General features: G+C 49.6%; 1 protein-coding gene across 2 annotated transcripts in view; it reads left to right on the top strand.

Annotated features, from left to right (window-relative positions):
* The window catches only part of ARMC9 (armadillo repeat containing 9), a 73,981-nt gene extending 65,989 nt beyond the window's left edge, over nt 1-7,992 (top strand). For both annotated transcript variants that reach the window (XM_075031565.1, XM_075031566.1), the window contains exon 26: nt 2,001-7,992. In XM_075031565.1, the coding sequence (XP_074887666.1) occupies nt 2,001-2,023 (23 nt within the window). In that variant the 3' untranslated portion in view covers nt 2,024-7,992. The remainder of the gene's footprint in view (nt 1-2,000) is intronic.
* The last annotated feature ends 14,404 nt before the right edge of the window (nt 7,993-22,396 follow it).

Here is a 22,396-nt window from a genome sequence, read left to right as displayed (position 1 = left end):
CTGAACACGGTGTTAACACCCCAGAGTCTGTCCCTGGTTCCTGTCTCGGTTCATTTACAAAAGCACTAGCCCATTGAAGAGGAGAAGGTCTCCTGAAGAAGGGAAAAGCATAGCACGTGCACGCACACAAAAACTCTTCCGCGTGTTCTACTTTCTCCAGGGCAGCTTTACGCTCCTGGATGCCTGTGTTCTATGAAAGATGCAACATACAGATGTTGCTCTTGTAGGGCTCTGGAGTAAGTTCCTTTTCCAGGGGCGCAGTGTATAATGTATTTTATTTTGAAATTGCATTAAAGCAGAGCGTGATTAGAGTTCTACATCATCTTGGGTTTTTCTGTTGATTTAGTAGATGTAATTTTTAAGTCCAGACTCTTGGGCTCTTCTAACTTCTATTGGCTTCATCTTACAATATACCTCTTACCTTTGCTGTGTCTGTGCATCCTAAGCTGAATGTATAGCGGGCATCACATCTTACTATGTGTCCATTTACCTTTTCTCCTGAGTTTTCTGCTGGTGTTCCAGGTAATTGTTTCCTATCTGTCCACATCTGTGCCATGACTTGGTGGCAGTAATTGAATGTTAAACTCTTATCTTCCTGCTAAAAATAGCGAAGAAATTACTTTGCAAAGTCTTCTTCCATTCACTCTGCGTATATGTAATTCTGCATTGCTGTCTGCTGTCACAGAGCACCTATTAGTTATTGTCCATCTTGCAGGGGCTTTCACACAGGTGTTTAAGGTTGGGAAAAGTGAGAGGATCAGGACCACTTTTTTAAAGGACTAAAAAGGGCTTCAAGCACCTATGTCCACACTTGAGGTTCTCAAAGGTAATCCCCAGCTGTTAATTAAAGGTGCAGGGAAGGCATCTGAAGCAGGTGAGCCCCTAATGTTTCCCTAGTAAAGCTCTGTGCTACTGTTCCTTTAATTTCCTAGCTGACTCATCTCTTAAGTCAAAAATGGTATCAGATGTACAGATATCAGCAATCAGTAGATTTCAGGAGTTGCTGCCTCCCATTTGCCTTCGGCATAGGTATGTAGGATTTACATATCAAGAGACAGTGGAAAACTGTCTTTAGTTTGGGGATTTCTTGGTATTTCTGGAGAAATACAAGTTTTTGTAGCTGATGGGCGTGATGAGGAAAAGATTAATTTCTAATTGTACTTACTTGATATGCTAACTTATTTTACAGGCACGTTTTTAGCTTGTTTTTAATATTTATTATAGGTGTATTTTCTGGAAATAAATTGCTTTTGCATAAACCTAGCTGAACTAGCTGGACTGCTCCTCTTGGAGCATGCAGTTTGTGGAATGCCTGAGGAATGTAGAGGAAGCACAGGTACTTAGTGCAGCTACAGGCCTGGGGCCAGATTCCTGCCTGAGATGTAGCCACTGCTGTTAACTGAGCTCTAAAGCTGTACCTTAAAGCAAAACCAAGCTCCTCCAAATAAAACCAGCCATGCTGGGATTTTCTGTGGATTCCACTTTCTAGCTGATACAGGGATGACACTGGCAGCAGGGCTAGAACATAGGCTGGACCTCCAAATTTAGACTTTTTCAACTGTGCTTATGTGCTCCACGTGGACATGGTTGAATGGTTTTAATCTACCCTGTTTCTTACTGTGCCTCTGTTCCAAGCAACTCTGCATGAGCATGCTCAAGCTGTTTGTAGTGTACCAAGTTCTGTCTAGGGCACAGTGGAGCTAGAGTAGTACAAACATCTCTACCAGAAGAATGAGGAATGATTTTTGTCAGGAGTGCGACTGGGCCCTGGTGACTCCCCGCTCTTCCACAAGTTCTTTCAGTGTCCCCTGACAAGTGGTTGCCATAAATACTTTCTGCATTTTTAAGTTGCAACATCAGTGGTTAAGGTGCCTTTGTGCATGTTCTTTGTGGTGTTTGTGTCACTTTACAGGTTGAACAAGTGTTGCCCTCAGGCAGCTCCTGTCTTATAATAAATCCTGCTTTCAGCTGACAGACCCTTTCTTGCTGTTTTTCTGCAGGCAGCCAGTCCTACAGGAAGTGAGAACAGTTCCTTTCCTCGAGAATCACCTGTCACGTTGTTGAAGGACAGAGCCAGCTTCCTGTAATGAGCTTTACTTGCGACCTACTGAGAAGAGAGTGAGGCTGTTGGCATTGCACGGTGTACACTTTGCATGATGATTCAGGGATTATCTGATGGGATGCATCTGTTGTCTGGTGTCGTCTCTAAAGCTGGCTAAGACAAGGGCCTTGTTATTACAATTCAAGGTCTCAGCAGCAGCCTAGGACTGATATAGGAGATGGATATAGTCCCAATGTCTCCGATAGTTTACTCTAAAGTGACATTGCCACCTTGAGAAGAAACTCTTGCTCTCTGCCTTCTGTGTCAGAGTAAACACCCTTTGGAGATGGTATGTAGGGCTCAGCAAGGAGTCTGACCAAGCAACTGTCCCTTTTACATATTGCTTGCTGAACTAGCCTGCCACTTGCTTTTTTAAAATTATGTCTTTGTGAATGAGTTGGGAGATATCTGTGTTCAAAGGATCTGCACTAGGAGGGAAAATGTATGCCATATGTGCAGAGCCTTACTGCCTGGAGCAGTCTTGTGTGGAGTGAGATCTGTGTTTGGCCACCAGAGACTGGAAGGAGAGTATTTCATCAACTTCTGATTGACCTGTGGCAGTTGAAAAACACTGTGCCAGTGCCAAAGGCAGCATCTGTGCTCACCTCTGAGGATCTGATCAGCATCCTTATCTGCAGCAATTACTCCTATTCCTTCTTTCCACTTTTTTTCTTAATTCTACTGTTCAACATTTGTGGAATGAATAATCCACTTTTTCCCCGGGAATGAAGAACTTTGTTTCTTCATTCGTAGAAGAAATCGTGAGAATGTGAATAGATCAGAAGCAACTTACTTTCTTTTTACGTGTGGCTGTGGACAATCTTCTTTGGTCTTTGTTGCTTTATGTTCTTCACTTCTGAGCCGTGACTGGTTTGTGCTGGTCTTCAGTGGATATGAAGTGCTGACTAGGCAAGAGAGATCAGGAAGCCCTCCACTAAATAAAAAAAAAAGCAGTTAGTTCTGACAGTGAATTACGAAGCTAGTGCTGTTTATTGCTCTTTCTCTCAAAAGTAACAGTGATGAGGACACACTAAAGTCTTCTACTGAAGGTTGGCTTTTCAGTAACATCCCCTCATGTGACACAGCTGTTAGAACAACAGCAACAACTTTTCCAGAAATGCAGTTTACCTTGGAACTTGGCTGCTGCTGAGGCAGAAATGCACAAAAAGCAGGCAGTGTATCTGCCATAGGCAGACTTCAAAAGCAAATGCTTTAACAGGTGCAAAAAGGGAGAAGGTAAGGCTTTTATTTTGGAGTTTCACCTTGAGAAACAAACAAGTGGAACACAGCCTAAAAGGTAAAGCAACTCCAGTAGTTAACACTACCTTCCCCTAGAGTAAGGAGTTGTAAAGCTACCAATCATTTCCATAGGACCAGAAAAAAGCTTTACACTTCTACTGCGACCTTGAATTGTGCCTCTTGGTATGTGGTAGCAACTGAAGAGCCAAGGCCATTTTCTTGCGTGATGTAGTTGCCATGAGACCCACCAAGATCAGTGACTCTGTGTCAGATGTTTGCAGAAAGGGCTCCCACACACAAGGTCAGGAACCCCTTTGGATAAGAGACTTTAAATTGGAATCAGAATGCTTTGTAAGAGAAGACATCCCCCAGTTTAAAATCTAGTTATATTCATGTGGAAGTTACAATTTACTGCTCGGTAACTTCAGGGTGTTTACAGGCCTAACATAAAGCACGCAGAGTATGGGTGTTGCTTTAACTCCCAAACTACATAGGACATAAAGTGATTATAGACACTTGATAGCCCCTGTTGCATAGACCTCCATGCTAGACAAAGAAATCACAGAAAATCTCTGACTTATGCTTAGATTCATCCACCTCCTCTCAGAGCTGATAAACACAACACAATTAATGGAAAAATGTCCTCTGGTTCACAAAAGGGCAGGAATGGAAAACAGCTATAAAAACTCACCTAGTGGTTTTCCAGGGTAAGCAGCTTTTCTTTTTCCTCTGAAATGCTATCTTTTTTCCAGCATGTAATATCAATGGCCAAGTTGTTAACACTGAAGTGCTAAGCACATTCATTTGCATATGGGGATAACAAAGAATGCTCCAGGAGTTGAGTTGTATGAGTTTTATTTCTTTTACAGCAGTGCTGAGTTTCATGTTGGAGCAGATCTGATTGTCTGAGATGCAGAGCAGCTTTTGAGGTGTTGAGTGCAGACTTTTTCTTTTTTTTTGGGGGGGGGGGTTAGGGGGGGATGACAACAACCCCAAAACCTCACTGGCTTTACCATTAGTTGAGGTCAAAACTGTATCACTCCTTACAAGTCAGCTGAAGGTGGTTGGTAGGTACAGCTACAACTGCCCCAGCAGATCAAGATTTGTGGAAAACAAAATGCATCTTGCAGAACTGGACTGAAAGGAACAAAATGAAGTTTATGTACTTGTGTGTTTGTTTCTTACTCAGGCCTATTGCAATGCAGAACTCTATGTGTACATTTTCCCATGTTCAACTCTTAGATGTTTTGGAGTGTGAGTATAGTTTGAAAACTGGGACTATTTTTTTATATTAATGCTTGAGAAACCTCATTTTTCAAATACTTGAGAGAAGCTATGGGTATGCTTAGAAATAAATTATCAGCTGAGCAGTAATTTGAGAAGCTAATGAAGTAATGTGTCCTCCTTTTCTCTGTCTTGTTGACAAAAAGCCACTCTGATACCAGTCTGAAGGTTTTTAAGCTAATGAAAAATGTTGATTCTGCCTTTGTTAGTAGGAGTTCACTATTTGGGGTTGAAAGGTCCCTGGATAGAGGTCAGTAACACACACATAGCAAATTCTGCACCTTGCTCTTAAAAGTTGTTAGGGATTTTTTGTATATGCCATGTAGAGGCTGCTGCTAGATACAACACCACCCTGGTAAATTCATAACAAGAGCAGTGGAAATTGCCTGCCTGAATGAGAGGGTGTGATTGTACTTAAAAGTGGCTGTGATTTTGTTTACAATAAGCTGTCATGACCCGGGCTGGACAGACCAGGGAGTCCTGTTGAATTCGGAATTCCCTTGGGCTAAATTAAGGTGAAACGACACCGAACGATCAGTTAAACATTTTATTCATGGCAGAAGCAACATGAACTTGGGAGGCGTAACAGCAGGTGGCGGGGTTTCTCACAACAGGAATTGGCATGGAACTACCTCAGTAAACGGTGTAACCCGTGGTACCCATATACATCAATTTAGGGAATCGAATAAGGAGATCCCTCCCATTGGGTCTGGAGGTTCAGAACAGACCCCCTTGACTTCTAGGCTCCTCCTCAGAGAGGAGCCCAGGGACGGCTGGATCTGCTCCTAGTCCCAGACGTGGTCAACGGTTTTATGTCTTAAAGGGATAAAGTGTAGGGATTATGGAAAAGGAAAGAGAAAGAGAGAGCAAGACAGGGAGAGAAAAAGGAAAAGACGAAGATGTCACCGGTCCTGGGTCTAGTCAGACGAGGGGTCCAGTTCCAGTGGGCTTGCGTGCCTGGGGCTTCAGTTTGTGCCCTTTTATCATCCTTGCCCCTCCTTCAGGTGGGCGCTCGAACTTATTAGGCTAATTAGGTGTCATGAGCGGTTTGTGAGCCTTCGGGTAATGCGTCGGTGGGCTTGGGGGTCCTTTGGGGAGTAACTTCCCCTTCCCTGCAGGCATGACCGTTGTTTGCTCTTTGGCCATGCCCGGTGAGCGGCCCTGCTCAGCATAGCAGAACATAGCAAGCCCTCCCTGTCCTGGTGCTGATCTGTGCTGATTGGCTTCTTTTCACCTCTGGCTCCTTGCTACGCAGGGTTCGTTTTTACGCAGAGTTTGTCGTTAAGCAGAACTTGCCCCACCACAAGGTTTGAGACATTATCTCTTTCAGTCTCTCACATAAGAAAATATGGTTATTGCATATGACACAGATCTGCAAGGAAGTTTTTCCGGGACCAAAGTGCTATGTGGTGCTAGCATGCCTTTTGGATATAACTTCTCTATATTCGGTGTAAGTTTTATTTATGGACAGTGTTATATGAGGCATAAACTGCACAAGTCTAAATTTGCATGAAGGGCTCATTCTGTACAAGTGCTTTAAAATTACCTGGCAGTAACTGGGTAAAAATGCTTTTAAAGGGATTTTTTTTTCTTTCTTTCTTTTTTTGATAGCTTTGTTTGGGGTTTCATGACCTTTTAGGGTGTGCATTTGTTTATATTTCACTCTGTTCTATTATTGACAAATCCTGTCCCCAACAGTTTTATCTCTACCTGAGTTTGAAAACACAGCTCCCTTCTGTTCAGCTCTGCCTCTGCAGAGGTAGCATTGTTTACTCAGAAGTGTTGCAAAGCTGGCATGAACCACTCATTGTTCGTGATCTCTCATGAGGAGAGCTGAGGCATGTGGGATGCCACCGGTGACATTGGTTTGGTGTCAGAAATGTTATTTGTTGGAGGATTTAAGTGTGTAGGGGAAGACAAGCAAGGAAGTTCTCTGGAAGAAGATTATTGCTGTGATGAGCAACAGTGGTTGCTTGGTTTGGCTTTGAGTTGTTTACTTTAAAAAAGGTTCTACTAGTCTTTATAAATCATGGTAGAGGTTACAGTGTAGAGGTATAAAAAGTGCTGCGTTGCATTCATGCACATCTTTGAGTAGTGATAGCAGAAAAGCTAACAGGCTACCTTCCTCCCAGGTATTTAAGTCCATCCAGACTTACCTTTTAGCTTGGGGCTTGAATTCATCTTTGAGCCAGAACTTCCTGGCAGTTTGGACCATCCTCATGCTTGCAGTTTGGCTCAATATTGGAACAAGCCCTTTCCCAGGAGAGGAAATGTTGGAGAGCTGGGAGGTGCACCTTGCTCACTGAGCGTAATCTAACCAAGCAGTGTGTGAGCCCTGCAGGCCGCCTTGGACACAACTGCCCGTGCTGTGTGGCACGCTGAGCTCGAGGAGGTGTGTGGGCATGGCTAGGAAAGAGGATATAGACGTAGCCGTGCAAACCTCCACTGACCCTGGTGGGAGCTAAGTACCAAAATACCTCTGTGACTAAGCCATGTGGGCTTCTCCAGGCTATGCTGCACTTTCCTAACCTCTGCTATTCATATGAATTGTAAAAGGAGTGGGACTCTTGAGAATTTATTGACGGGTGAGAAATAGCAAGATGTTTCAAGGCAAACAAAACAGACTTTAAGACCAGACTGTTCTGGCCAAGCTGTATGGGAATCTGCTGCTAATAGATTTTTAAAAAGAAACCAACTTCTGGGTGCAGAACATAGAACATTGTCCTACTATGTTATCAGACCAGTAATTCTTCTAGCCTGGCATCTTTTCAGTGGTTGGGATCTGATGTTTCAAAGCAAGTTTCTTCCCAACTCCAGGCTGCTTGGTACCCTGCAGTGGAAGGGCATTGTATTCAGTTACAGGATTATGATCCAAATTTCCGCTCTTTAAGAATCTGATGCTCTCCAAACAACAGGCTGAGTGGCACACCCTAGGACATCTAATAACTTTCTGGAACATGTCCTCCTTTTATTACAAGTTGTCTTAGCAGTCCTCAGCATGTGGTCCAAGTTTCCAAGAAACTAGGGCAGTAATTTATTGCGGTGAAAGTGAAAATGCTTCACACAAAGAAATCCAGGTGACAGCTTTAAATGTTTGGTTTGTTCTTATCTTCTTCAAATATGGGAAATGCTGTTCCGATATGATTTTAAGCCCACAGATTTAGGGAGTGTCAGTTATTTCATTTACGCTGAGTGTGAGTGACTTAGCACTGTATTTAATTTAAAAAATGGTTTCCAGTATGCCTTGCTGGTTTTCATCTTAAAAGTCTTTAAAGTGTTACTTCATTTTACTTGTTTTTCTTCTAATGATGCTGAGAACTAATTCTACTAAGTAAAAGAAAAAACAAGACAAATAAAAATGAGTGGATACCGGAAACAATAAGGTTTATTCTGCAGATGTTTAATGTGCCTTATATATTAAGCTGTAGCTGACAGCTATGAATGCTGAGGCCATCTGAAAATCAGACCACCTACTAAGGGATTTTAGAAGGCAAGGATACCTCCCTATACTGATCTCAAGGAAAAATTCTGGCCTTTGTAGATCCAGATTTCATTACAGATGCATAGTCCTCCTCCTCTGAAGACTGAAAAAGTTGAGCTAACGTGAGGATGGGATGCAAGTGCTGGAAACAGCAGTTCTCTGCCAAGTGATACAGTTCCTCATTTGGTCTGCCATGTGCCGGTCTGACTGCCCTAGCCGTTGTCTGGATCCGGTTGACTGTTGGCAGAGGTTGAATGCTTCCTGAGAACAAATCACTTCATTGTTCATGTCTGCTCATGCACTGCCTTTTGGGAGCGTGGTTCATGTTGGTAGCAAGAAGCAGGACCATTAGCACCAAATGAATTCTTTGTCAAGCAGCATGTCTCACTGAAATTTTTACCCTTTTCTCCAACTGCTTTCCCCCAGATTGAATTTGCAGTATCCTAATGGACTGGCTCCTATTAAGCAGATGGCTTGTTTATTTTTTTTTTTTTTCTGTTAACTCGGCAGATCGTGGCCTACCATGATTTTCCATGAAACTGGCTCCTTTCTTTTTCCTCCTCTTCCAAGTGAGCAGCTGGGAACTGAAACAAGGCAGCTCTGGGACTTGAGGAAAACAGTTCTGTTTCGATTAAGCCCCTTCCATCCTCAAGTCCTGTGGAAACTGGGCTGTTTGAAACAGCCAAAATTTCCATCCTGATTAATTGTACCAAAAGCTCCGTGCCAGGGAGCTCCTAGTCATGAGCCACCACCTCAGGGAGTGATCCACAGGCAGACTACAATGGCAGTTCTCAAGAGTCCTGTCACTCTACAGCAGCCGTCGCTGTCCTGTTTCTGCCCAGATCCAGGGATTGGGACTGTCCGGAATGGCTGCGCCAGTGTAGCCACACTGCAGCTGGGGGCAAATCATAGATTATGAGCCAGCACAACTGGTCCCATGGCTTATAGTCAACCCATCAGTGCTTATGTGATGCGAGGACACAAGCAGCTTGGCCCATAACTAAGGCTTTTAGGCCCTACCACAATACACAGTAACAGCAAGAAGAATTTGGCTTGCTTTTCCCAAAACTTAAAAGTTGGTCTGGTTGAGTTTTCAGTTGTATGTATGTGGAGCTGACCTGAAGTTTAGTGTCATCTTCTCGCTCAAATTCAGGACCCGACCATTGCAGCGCATGGTTCCCCATTTGTGCAGAATCGGAGAGAAATAATTTACTACTTTTGATTTTTTTTCCACGTAGATGAAAAACATTGAGTAGCTAAACAGCTGTTTCCTGTACCGTAGTTTAAAACTTAAGCATGCTTTGGGCAGGGGCAAGGAGAGAGCATCATAAGACTGTGTTTCTCTCTAATCCTTGTTATCCTCATGACTCTGAAGATGCAGGTGGTGAGGATGCAGGTTTTCACAAAGCCATGTTGAACATTGCAGGAAGGTGGGTCTAAGCAACTGTGAACTTCCACAAATCTTGTTGGGGCTTCCGAGGTTCTGTGCAACCACATTTACAGCAACTAAAGCAGAAGCCAATGTCAGCAATTGTATGTTGCTTCCCAAGTCACCCAGACGTGGCTGCAGTGAGAACTGATTCCACCTCGAGTCCCAGCAGGGTGTCTTGGCTCCTGGGTTGTGTTCATGTGCAGGGCAGAGACCAAGGCTTGTTAACCAAAACCAACCCAGGCGATCTTACACCTTTCTGGTGACAGTAACACATTTGTGTCTGTAGAGTCCAATCTGAAAGAGAAATATCCTTGCTGTACATCTCATTATTTTCATTACTTGTTGCTGGTGAGATCCTGTATTTCAACCCAGTCCAGCTTCCCCCAAGCAGCTGTGAGGAGGCAGCTAGTTTTCTACAAGCACTCTCTCCTTGCTGGCAGCAGGGGATAATTTGAGCCTTCGTGGAAAGCTGACAGTTTTGTTCAGGTAACTGAAATGAGTTTCAGAAGGAACCTCAGCATGTGCATAAAAATCTGGCCCTTTGCCCTGCAGCAGTGGCCTCTGTGAAGAGCATCCTTGTAGTTTCCTGTCTCTGCTTCCTTCCCTCGCTCTAACTTTTTGTTTCATTTGGGGGGGGTTGCCTTATTTTTTCCTGCAATGGGAATTATTCCATAGGGCTGGATCGTGTTCATGCATTACAGAGGCAAAGGAGGCTTTGAAAGGTGCTCATCCCAGGCTGGAGTGCTTTGAAAACTGGCTGGATGTTTGGTGCATGCTGGCTGTAGCCCCTTTCCTTTCACCTGTACCACAGCTTCTTCCTGCAGCGCAGACCAGATCCCAAAGGACAGCTTTTAGGTCTCTGGTATTATGCAGGAATCTCCTCCTTTTTGTGCTGGGACTGATTAAAATCTCTCATTAGCTTTACCTTCTGAGCCAGTACTTTATGCAAAACCATTTCCTAATGAGAACAGTTTTGGGCAAGTCAGCCACTGAAGTGTTATGATGCCAACGGTGAGACCTCTGGGCTTCATTTAGAGGCCTCTCAAACCATTCCTGGGCAGTGGGAATGGGACAGTGGGTTGCTAGATGAGCTGGCAGAGTATGTTGCTGCTTTCTCCCAACACCAGCAGTTGCGCTGGGCAAAGCAGTAAGTCACAAGCTGCCTTACCTTCTGTGAAGCTGACTGCTCCTCCTGCTTGGCATGGTTACTGGTGTTGCCCACGTGTTTCTTTGAATGACCTTCCTCTGGGCTGTAAGTGTGGTTTGTACCGGGAATACCCTGTCCTTGCTAGAAAATCAGCTCCTGGGGAAATATGTCCTTGCTTAGGTGTGTTGGAGATGATGGAGGGGGTGTTATCACCACGACCTTAGGAGTGTGTTGTGGGTTAACCCTGGTGGGCCGCTCAGCCCTGCACAGCCACTTGCTCCTCCCCAGTGGGATGGGGAGACAGGCAGAAGGGTATAAGTGAGAAAACTCATGGGTTGAGATAAAGATAGTTTAATAGGTAAAGCAAAAGCTGTGTGTGCCAGCAAAGCAAAATAAGGAATTCATTCACTGCTTCCCACAGGCAGGCAGGTGTTTAGCCTTTTCCAGGAAAGCAGGAACAGTTACTACATCATGCATAACCGTTACTTGGGAAGACAGACACTGTAACTCCTTCTTTCTCCCAGTTTTTATTGCTGAACACGATGGCACATGGTCTGGGATATCCCTTTGGTCAATTGGGGTCAGCTGTCCCTGCTCTATCCACTCCCAGCTTATTGTGCACCCCTAGCCTGCTCGCTGGCAGGGCAGCGTGAGAAACAGAGACAGCCTTCATGCTGTGTAAGCAATAGCTAAAACACCCCTGCCTTATCAGCACTGTTTTGGTCCCAAATCCAAAACATAGCACCATACCAGCTACTTTGGAGAAAATTAACTCTGTCCTAGCCACAGCCAGGACAAGGTACATGACTGTTTGTTGTGCTTTGCATGGAACTGGCCATAGCATGCTACGAGTAGAAGCACAGTATGACTCGGGAGAGGCAGTAGCTCTTTTGAGCCCAGCTGTGCACCACCAGAACTGGGTGGATGGCAGCAGGGGCTGGTGTTGTAGGGCTGGCACCCTAACGTAACACCAGATTGGCAAGAAAGCTGCTTATTACCCAGTGCCGTTTTTATGCATGGATTCTCTTACAGCAGCTCAAATCTGGAGTTTGAGCTGCACACCTTTAAGCATATATGGACAGATTAGTTTCTGCTAGGCTCTTAACCATGGCGAAGGTTGTATGATAGTCTAGGTGCAGTAAGGATTGAATCAGTATGAAATTGAGGTTGTTCCTGATGAGGTAAGAATCAGGAATGGAATCTTTACCACCACACCCACTTTCAGACCTCCTGGAACATCACAAAGAAGTTAAATACCTTTGTAGCTCCAGTGCTAGGTGGTTGTCTCAAATGCAAATGTAGTAGCTTAAAAATGTCTCCTTATTTTAACTCCTTCCAGACTGAGAGAACTTCACATCTGCCTCAGGGTAGATAGGGAGATTGCAAGAGACAGAGCAGGAGAGCTGTAGGACTGCCTCTGAGCCTCGTTGGAATGTGGGCAGCTGGGACTGGGCAGAGTTCTGGGTAGGAGCTCTGCAAAAATGTAGAGTGAGTTTTAGGGATAGTTCTACTTTATTATTTAATCTGAGGTTCCCATATCTTGTTGGTAGGGGTGACTCTTGTGGTTCCTTAGTGTTGTCACGTGCTCTTGTAGCAGGGTAAAACGGTTTGTGTGGGGTGAAGGTGCCAATGTTGCTCTGCACGTAGGGAGGGTGCAGCTGAGTAACCAGAGCTGCTGCACTGGGAGACCTGCAATGTTGTGCTTAGGGGGCTGCAGCTGGAGATTGCCTGGAAACTTAAAATATTAACATTATCAGTACCAGCTTATGCTTATTTTCTTTTCCAGGCAGTTTGAAGCTAGTGTTTGTGACCCTGAGGGCTAGAAATAGATTTTGTCAGGACAACCGCATGTCTCCCCCACTTGTGTGGTTCAGGAGGGAGGCAGAGGGGGATAGCTCCTACATCCTATTAGTTTCACAGTGAAATTGCAAAACTTTTGATCCTGCATCAGCATAAACTTGGCCAATGCTGTACCTGCATCAGCTAAGGCTGTTACATGTGATCTGGCTTTTCCTCCACACCCACTGAACGTGCAACCTACGCCAAAGGCTGGGGCTGCATAAACCCAGCCCAGATTTTGCTTTGTTATACCACCCACAGTTAACGGGGTGCAAAGTAATAGTGCAACACGTCTCTTCCTTGCATGGTCTTATGCACTGCCCTTTTGCTCGCGGCCTGAATTTTACTTTTTCCTGCCGCAGTTTTATGCAGGCGGCATCTGGTCAGGTTTCTGTTGCTTCAGTGCATTTGCTGAGTATTACTCAGACAATTTATTCCAGCACAAAGGAGGGAGTGGGTTAGAGCAGGTTAGAGCTGTCTGGCCTGGCCGTGCAGGAACCAGTGACAAATAAAAGCTCCATAAATACAGTGTACATTCTTATGCCTCTCCCCTTTCTCCACACACATATCAGTTGTTTTTCCAGATTATTGAGAAAAGAATCTCTGTATTTTCTGGGTGTGAAACATATTGGTTATCCCTTTGCAAGCAATGAAGAATATTTTGTTGGCAGCACTGCGGCTTGGCTCAAGGCTCTGCCACTGGATGGCTGATCCCAAGGATGATGGGAGGAGCAGCGATACTGTCCTCAGCCCTGTGAGCGGGTGGCAGGTGCCTCCAGGTTGCTCCAGTGGACTGGGAGCCACCTGGGATGCAGGACCAGCCTGGGATGGAGCTGCATGCAGGGGCAGGGTTCCCCTCCTTCCCTGCCCACCCCAGCACCCGGTGCCCTGTAGGGCTGGGGTGTGGGAGATGTCCACTAGCCCTTTCCCCACTTCTGCAACACTGGGCCTGGGAAATGGGGTCCCTCTGGGTTCTAGGACTCCCAGGGGTCTGTATATATTGAGGCCTTATCCATCAGCTGTTCACCTGTGGCTGCCATCATCCCTCTTTGGCATCATAACATCTGGCACAGTTGCCATTGCCCCCCAATGGTGGGTCTTGTCCTCCCCACACGCTCCCTGGAATCCATCCCCCAGCAACTTAACAAAACCAGGTGATGGTGGAAGGACAACTGGGGAGGGAGGGAGCAGAAAAAAGTTTTGCCAGGCTCTGCCACAGCCTGATGCAGTAGCACTTGCTCTCTGCTCCGAGGCAGCTCAGCCCCATGGGCTGCACTTAATGCTGCAACATGCAGGGGGCTGGTGATGAGCCACATCGTTCCCCTGCACTGGGGCTGTGGGACTATTGCCACCGGTCGCAGGACTCTCTGTGGCTGCTGGTGGCTGGCAGTTGTGTTTGCACACTGGTGGCTTGACCTCATGGGCAGGAGAACGGCTTCTGGGTGACCTTTCCTGGGTTAAGAACAGCTTGCAAAACCCTCACACCTCTCTCTGGGCTTATAAAACTCAACTTCATTTGAGTTGTAGCAGTTTCACTGGAGATAGCTGAAGAGGGACTTCGCTACCGAAACCTGGCAAACACCCAGAGGGCAGGGCAGCTGCAATGCACATCTCAGCACTTCAGATACTGCATTCCTCTCACCAAGATTTTGAGATTTCACGTCTCTGGCCCTACTTCTGGAAGAGAACAAACAAGCCTGGCCCCTGGGCAGCATCCTACTGCTGTCGCCTCCAAGGAGAGATCCCTGGGCGAGAGCGCAGGCTCATCAGAGAGCTGGTAGCAAACCCAGGCGGGGATTCCCTTCAAGCCTGGCTGCTTGCCTCTTGTGGTTTTTCACAGAGTTGTAGGTTTTTCCCCTTTTTCTTAGCCCTGTTCCCTAGCCCAGAGCTCGGCTTGATGCAGGTCCACATGCTCTGCAAGTGTAAATCGGCACAGCTTCAGCAACGTGGGTGATCCTGCAATGCTGCCCAGGGTGCGAGGGTCAGCCCCTTCGTCTGGTCTGCACTTAGAACTGTGATAACGATGACGGACAGATGGATGGACACACACACACACGTTTCTGCCTCTGCCATAGAGGAGTTTGTGAGTGTTTTTTCAGGTAGTTTGGGTATTTTGGCAAACTGAACAGAAAAGCACAGGCAAAAAAGGCAGTGAGAGGTGGGAAGGAAAGAGAGGCAGGAGATACTTGTGCAGCCTCGCGCATGGAGGTTTCCCCTGGGTTTGTGTGCATCCCCACTGTGTCACCCATAGTCACAAAAATTCACCCTTCTCTTTGTGTCCCTTGGGGGTACACGCACCTTGCTGGAGAGGCTGTGACAGCTGAAAAGCCCTGATGTTAGGCTGTGGCAGGTGGGTAAGGCTCTTTTTGAGGTACACCCGAGCCCCATCCTCCCCTGCAATGCCATGCATGGATTTTCCCAGGCTCCAGCACTTCACCCCAGGCCATGAGACACAAGTCCCCGAGGAGGGCAACGAGTCCCCTTGCACAAGCAGGACCCAGTGCAGTGCAGGGGATGGTGCTGCCCTGCAGGCAGTGTGCCTCCGGCCCACTCTCTGTGTAGCCCTGGCCCGGAGGAACTCCTGCAAACGGCTTTTTTCAGTGGCTCCTCTGATGGAGGATTTTGCAATGTTTCCAGGCAAAGGGGCGGTTTGTACGGCAGTGCCCACCCTGCTGCCAGCTGGGGGCTGGGGAACAGAGAAGCCCCTTCTCTGCCCCTGTCCCCGCACAGCAGACAGAGCCCCGCTGTTGGTCAGAGGAAGTTTGGTGAAGGCAGAAGGGAGGAAAAGGCTCCTGGCAGGTTTCGTCTGTCAGAGCCAAGAACGGTCCCGTTAGGAGCTTGTGATCCTTTTTCTTCTTTTCAAATACATCTATTTATTTTTTTTAGACTGCTGGCCGTTGCTCAAAGGGACCCAGGCTGCGAGTCCATCCCAGCCGGTCGACCGCTTGCTTGCGCCTCATCCTGGCCCAGATCACACCGGGAAGGGCTTTGGCTTCTCGGCCGTGAAAGCCGCTCTCTTAGCGAAGGCACGGATGTCTCCCCTTGGCCAGGAGCCTGTGCCGGCAGTGGGCTCTGGCGGGGAGGGGGGGCTCGGCACACCGGCACTGGGAAGACTGGGGCAGTGTTCGGGGCTGAGGGCTGCTGAAAGGGCTCAGTGTGTGCTGAGCGTGAGTCACCCAGGCTGGAGGGCAGCTGGGAGCCGGTGGAGGAGAGCAGCGGAGAGCTGCTACAGGAGGGGCCGGCGCCCCAGGAGAAGGCGGCAAAATGAATATCATTAGTGTGGAGTGGAGGCAGAAGGGCCTGAGGAAAGAGAGAGGCTGGGAGGCAGCGTTTCCAGGGGCAGAGGGGTTTGAGGGACCCTGGCGTCGCAGCTGGGGGTGTGTGTGGTGTCGGGATGGGAACGGGGAGGCGGCAGCAGCGGCTGGGTCTGTCGGCCTCCAGGTACGTCACTTAATTTTCACGTGGTTCTGGGTGTCAAACTGAAGTGGAGCCTGGAGAAGAGCTGGGAGAGCCCAGGAAAGCTTCGTGGGGCCCTCAAGACAGGGAGCTGCCTTCTGTCACGTTCGGTGCCTTGAGCGCCAGCTTGCAAGGCTGGGGCTCCATCCTGGCTGGTGCAAAACAGCCCTGGAACCGCCGGTTTTCTTTGGCTGTAGCTCAGGCTCAGTTTGGCTGCACGCTTCCCGGACTGGTCGATACACACCCAGGCGGCTGCGGGGCTGTGCCAGCCCTTACACATCCTCAACATCAACTCCCTGGTCCCCAGGGATGTCACCTGCTGTGGCAGGCCCAGAAGGTGGCTTGTCCCCTCCTGGAGCAAGGGTCATTGCTGGTGGCTTAGTGCTGGCCCCTAAAGGGATCTTGGCTTCTTGGTGACATCCCAGCTAGGACCTCCATGTCTGGCTGCATGTGAGATGAGAGGTAAGGAGGGTTTTCTGGTTTAGCTTGAACACAAGCATGCTTGGGAAGGTCTAGGTCCATCTCAAAAGCAAACACCCCTGCTCACAGGAGTGTCGGCACTCAGAGAGGTCCTCTCCAACATGTCTGAGGGTTAGCCGTGTCCTACTGTCTTCCAGAGGCATCGTGTGCTCATGTGAGACACCAGCATGTGTGCAAGAGGACAGAAAGGGTCCCTTGGGCTTCAGCTTGCCCCCTCCTCAGGCCTACGGCTGCTGGGGACAGCCGGAGGCTGGGACCGATGTGGAGAGGGTGTGCTCAGAAAGCACTCCAGTGGTGGTTGATCAGGAAATGCATCCTAAGCAGGTTGCTTTTTTATGGGGTTTTAGTGGACCGAACTGCAAAAAAGTCCACCTTTACTGAAAAATCCCATTAAGACATTTCTTTCTAGCACAAATAACCACAGCCCAAAAGCACTGTGTCTCACCAGCCGAGCAAACGGGGAGGGTGGCTGACGGTCCTGGACAGCCTGGCCCCATTCCTGTGCCTCCAGACCTACAGAAAACCACTCCAGAGGCTGGAAATAATCTTATCAGTTTATTGGCTGCCATCCCAGGACCAGTTCCTCCACCAGATCTCTGGTTTGTTGATCCATGGGGCCCCACAAACAAACTCTACGGCCACGTGCCCTGTGTTGGCACTGTGAGCTGCTGGTGCCAGGAAGAGTCCCTGCTACCTCACCCTGAGGACCGATGGGTTTCCATCCTCCTCTTTCCATGCTGTCCAGCTCTCCATCCTTCCCCACCTCACTCTAACACTGGGCAGATCTTCAAGGCTTTGGCCCTACAGGAATGACCTCTTAGGGTGGTGCTTTTCTATCCTGTTGTCACCAGTGGCAGCAGTAGGATGAAGGAAAGTAAAACATTATTGGGAGCACAGTGTGATGATACAAATGGGCTGGAAGGACCCATGAGAGCTGTCAGTTTGTCCCTCCACCCTGTGGCAGGAGCTGATTCCCATGGTGAGGCAGGGATCAACACAGCAACGGTGTCTGAAGCCTCCCCGGACAAAGATGCTGGAAATACCAGAGCCACGGCAGCGTGGCAGAACCGTCAGCCCAATGGATGGCACGGGGCTGTAGCTGCGCTTGCTGTGAATCAGGGAAGGAGCTGGATCCATGCATTAACTCACTGGCCATCTCAGCCCACAGCATGACTTCACCGTCGGGTGAACATCCCACCATGGAAACCAAACCTCAGGAATGCAGCTGGGTGTGCCGGCTCTCCTCTTCCCTCTGGAGGACTCTTGCATGGCTAAAATACTCCCAGGCTAGCAAATTGCTGTTGCCACCTCTCCTACCAGCTCCCTGAGCTGGGCTGGGGAGCAGTGCCCATGAAAGGGTCATCCCCTGCGCTGGGCGGGTGCCTGCCCGGAGGTGGTACCATGGGTGCTGCCCTCCCTTCTTGTGCGTGCAGAAGCGGGAAGCTTTGCCGTGGCTTTAGTCCAGTAGCCCCAGCCAAAGAGGGGGAAACTGGTACTCTGCATACCCTCTTTCTCCCTCTCTCCGTGTTTTGCTGGAGACAGACCCACCAGTGGCTGTAGCAGAGCCCAGGTTTTGGCACAGGCGATGAGCAGCAGTGGAGCGATGATTAATGACAAGCAGAGCCACAGGGCCAGGGATGTCTGAGTCGCCTCTGCCTCCCTCCTAAACCGATTTGGCCAAAAAAGGCTAACGTGAGCGTTCCTGTATCTGTCGGCCCAGGAGGGGGCCCGGCCGGAGCTCGGGGTCTCGGCAGGCATGCGCTGCGCCGGGGCCGTATGTTTTTCCACTTGGGCTGGAGAGGGGCCGCGGGCAGGCAGCCGCCGGGCTCAGGTGACTCCTGAGCCGCCCTTTCCATCTGACTCATGAGAGACATCGCGAGCACTCTCCTGCCCGACGGAAAACACGTCGCCTTGCAGTTTGTGGCTTCTGGGTCGGTGCCAGCCCCCGAGGGCAGCAGGGCTTCCCGGGGCTGCGAGCGCAGCATGCTGGCACCCCGAGCCCAGCCCTTCCCAGGCTGGAGCTGGGAGAGCGGTTTCTGTGGGCTGATGCCCAACCGGGGCTTCGCCGTTAGCCTGTGCCCGTGGCCGGCTTTGCAGGACAGTCAGGGCAGCAAGGCTGAGCAGGACAGGCCCATGGTCCCTGTGATGGGCAGGAGTGTCTCTACGGGCAGGGCTGCTGGCTTCAGCGCTGGTGTGACATTGCTTTCCCAACCCTACAACCTGGGAACTTCTCCCTCCTGGTTCCCTCTCCTCCACCTTTGCTCTTTAGGAGGGTCTGGGATGCGAGCGGACCCCTCCAGTGGCAGTCCCCCTCCCAGGGACCTTCCCCTCCCGGAGCCAAGCACACCAACATCCTCCTCCCTCCTTTCTGGATCTGGGCAGCATGAATGTGTCTCCCTTCTCAACCCTGCATTCCCATCCCTCTAGGCTTTCTCTATCCTCCATCCTCATGGGACTTGTTTTCTTCAGTGCCTGGATGCCATCCTGCCATGAATTCACAGGACAAACCTAGACCTTGGGGCTTTCTGTGTGAGGCTGGATTGAGGTGAGTAGAGAGGGGGAAACTGAGGCACGCTGGGGTAAGCACTTCTCACCGGAGCACGCTGGGCTCGGAGAGACAAGCCAGGGCCTCTGGCTCGCTGTGTCCAGCCACAAGGCTGTTTGCATCATGCCACAGAGGCAGCCCCACAAGCTGTCTGCTCCCCCTGTGCCTGCTGCCAGAGCTGCAGCATTGGGCTCCCTCTGCTTCTTTGGGAAGGGAAATGTTTTCCCTTTCCCCTCCCTTCCCTGCTCGCCAGCGTGAGTCCGGTTTCCCCTGCGCGCTGCCGCCAAGCGCCTCTGGAACCGCTGGAAAATGCATAAAAGGCCTGGGCAAGGCTGCGGTGAGGGTTACTCGCAGTCACAGCTGGATCCAGCTGCTGATTTAAAGCAACAGCACGGCCACACCGGGCTCCCCAGGAGACCCAGGCGTCCCAGGGGCACAGATCCCCTGGGAGAGAAGGCAGCATTCCTGCTGGGCAGCAGCCCCAAAGCTGGATGGGGGCCTTTTTGCTGGGGAAACTGAGGAAGGGGCAGCCCAAGGAGGCAAACACTTGGGTGGATCCGGCCCCCAGGTTTGCTGAGCACTTCCCCCTGCCCTGCTCCTGCGGCTCCTGGCACAAAGGCTGGGGCAGCGCTTCCCTGCCAGCCCCAGCTCGTGTCCTACCTGCAACAGCATCGCCTTCACCAACACCATGCCACCACCCTGTCCCTTGTCTTTCCCCGAGCCCATGGCACTTGAGTCTCACCCCAACATTCCTCGTATTCCCCAACATTGTGGCAGGGGGACCTGGCCTGGCGATTGCCCTGGAAAGCAACTTCCCCTCCTGCCCCCATTTTGGGAAGAAATCATGCGAATCTCAGGGGGTTTGATTCCAAGCAGGGCAGCAGGCATTGCTTTTGGCTGTGGCTTGAGGTGTTTCGGCGTGAGCTGCCGAGGCTGATGGAGCGGGAGGGAGAGCCTGGCTTTGAAAGGCAGAAAACCTCCTCCTGCCTCTGCCCAGGAGCCAGCACAACCAGCCCTGGCAGAGGCACTGGGACGGAAATGGCCGTGGGGCCCTGGTGTTAATGCGTAAAATAACCCACCCCCACACTGGGGGTCTGGTTTATGGCTGTGATAATGATGGGCAAGCGGAGGGAGCTTTCTGGGGGGGTGGCTGTCTTTCCTGTCATCCCACGTCAGACCCGGTGGTTACATGACATCTGCCCCAGCTTCCAAGCTGGTGGTGTTCGCTTAGCAATAAACCAGGATAATAATTAATCCTAACTACCCGGGGGGCTTTCTCTGAGCAAGGGCTGGGAGGGAGGCAGTGCCAGTCCCCGGCCATAGCCCCCAGCATCCCACGTGGGAGCAGCGGTGAACCTCCCAGGGTTACTCTACCTGCTGGCACAGCCCAAGCAGCATCACAAAAGGTGCTTAGAAAATAAATTTGCGAGGAGAAAGGGACATTCCTTGTCCTATCGCATTCAGGATGTTTGCCTGCGAGTGCGTGCAAAGTCCTGACGTAGTGTGAGTCTGGCTCAGCTAAACAAATAGCAGCGTTGGCCTCCCTCCCCACCCCAGGGTACGTCACAGGTGAGTGGTTTAATGACGAAAAATCTAAATGTGTGACCACCCCAGGCTGGTCTCCGGTCAAGCTGAGCCCTTGGTCCCATTCCAGGCGCTCAGAGGTTTGGGGAGGAGAGGGATGGTTTGGGTGTCCCCGCAGGTCGCGGGGCAATGGGACCTTGGCTTGGGTGGGAAACGCAGCCCGGGGACAGCGGCGCTGGCACGAGTGGCTGGGAGGTATGAGAGTCGCCGGGAGGAGAGATGAGACTTTTTTTTGTGTATGTGTAATTTGCTGGAATAGAAAGAAATCAGAAAACAACCCCAAAAAAACCTGTATCAAAGAAACCAGGGCAGCTTTTCCCAGTGAAACAAAACCCAAACCATCAGTGGGAAAACATTGGCTGGGTCAACCTGCCACAAGCCAGTCTTCTGGGATTGCATAAACTTCATAAAAAAAAGCTCACTTCTTTCTTTGTACTTATTTTTTTATAAAACATTTTAATTCAGGTCCACTTCAAAATGAAAAGAGGCTTCTTGAAACAAAAAAAGCATTGTGGTTTGCTTTGAGAACATCTAAATGAGCCCCTTCGGCATTGCGCCAGTCCTCGCCCTTTCCCTTTGCCCAAACGATGCCCCGCAGCCCCGTTAGATGCCAGCTCCAAAGCCTCGTGTCCACACAGGTCACTTGCCCCCGTCTCCAGGAGGGGTGCTTGGGTGGGAGGCGAGTGTGTCGCACTGTGTCCTGGTTTCAGCTGGGATAGAATTAATTGTCTTCCTAGTAGCTGGTACGGTGCTGTGTTTTGAGTTCAGTATGTGAAGAATGTTGATAACGCTGATGTTTTCAGTTGTTGCTAAGTAATGTTTAGTCTAAAGTCAAGGATTTTTCAGCTTCTCATGCCCAGCCAGCGAGAAAGCTGGAGGGGCACAAGAAGTTGGCACAGGACACAGCCAGGACAGCTGACCCAAAGTGGCCAACGGGGTATTCCATACCGCGGGACGTCATGTCTAGTATAGGAACTGGGGGACTGGGGGCGGGGGGATCGCCGCTCAGGGACTAGCTGGGTGTCGATCGGCGGGTGGTGAGCAATTGCACTGCGCACCATTTGTACATTCCAATCCTTTTATCATTACTGTTGTCATTTTATTAGTGTTATCATTATCATTAGTAGTTTCTTCTTATCTGTTCTATTAAACCATTCTTATCTCAACCCACGAGTTTTACTTCTTTTCCCGATTTTTCTCCCCCATCCCACTTGGGGGGAGGGAGGGAGTGAGCGGCTGCGTGGTGCTTAGTTGTTGGCTGGGGTTAAACCACGACACACTGGAAGCGGCCATCTCCACATGGGTCCTGGGAGCCAGTGGCTGCAGAGGTGGCTGCTGCTGCCAGGAGCTGATGTCACCCCAGCTGTGACTTGGATGTCACCTGGGAAGGTCCGTGTATTACCTCCCCTTCTGCATTCTCCATACAATGCAATGATAACGTGCCTGAGTGTTATTTCTTGCAGGTCCCCTGCCAGCTCTCATGGGACTGCAGTGGCTCGGTGCACCTCGAAATATCACCGATATTGCGCAAGGCAAAAGAGCTTGGCTTTTCCATGCCTGAGCAGCAGCTGCCATGCAAGAGCCTTTCTCCAGACACCTGCAGCTCTGTCAATGGTGCCAAAAAGGCACCTGGTGCCTCCAAATTTCAGTCTAATGACCTAAGAAATAAGGGTACTGGGTGCTGCAGCGAAGGAGGAGCAGGGCGATGGATCCAGCTGCTTTGCTGAAGGCAGGGCCGGGCAGGAATAGCAGGGATCTGCTGGTGGCTGGGTCTGCTCGTGGCAAAGTGATGCTGCCCCCAGCTCTGG

The sequence above is a fragment of the Buteo buteo genome, chromosome 7 (genome assembly GCF_964188355.1).
Source record: "Buteo buteo chromosome 7, bButBut1.hap1.1, whole genome shotgun sequence".
In the NCBI taxonomy this organism is placed as follows: Eukaryota; Metazoa; Chordata; class Aves; order Accipitriformes; family Accipitridae; genus Buteo; species Buteo buteo.
Note: the sequence above shows the minus strand (reverse complement) of the source record. Positions and strands in the feature narration are given on the sequence as shown.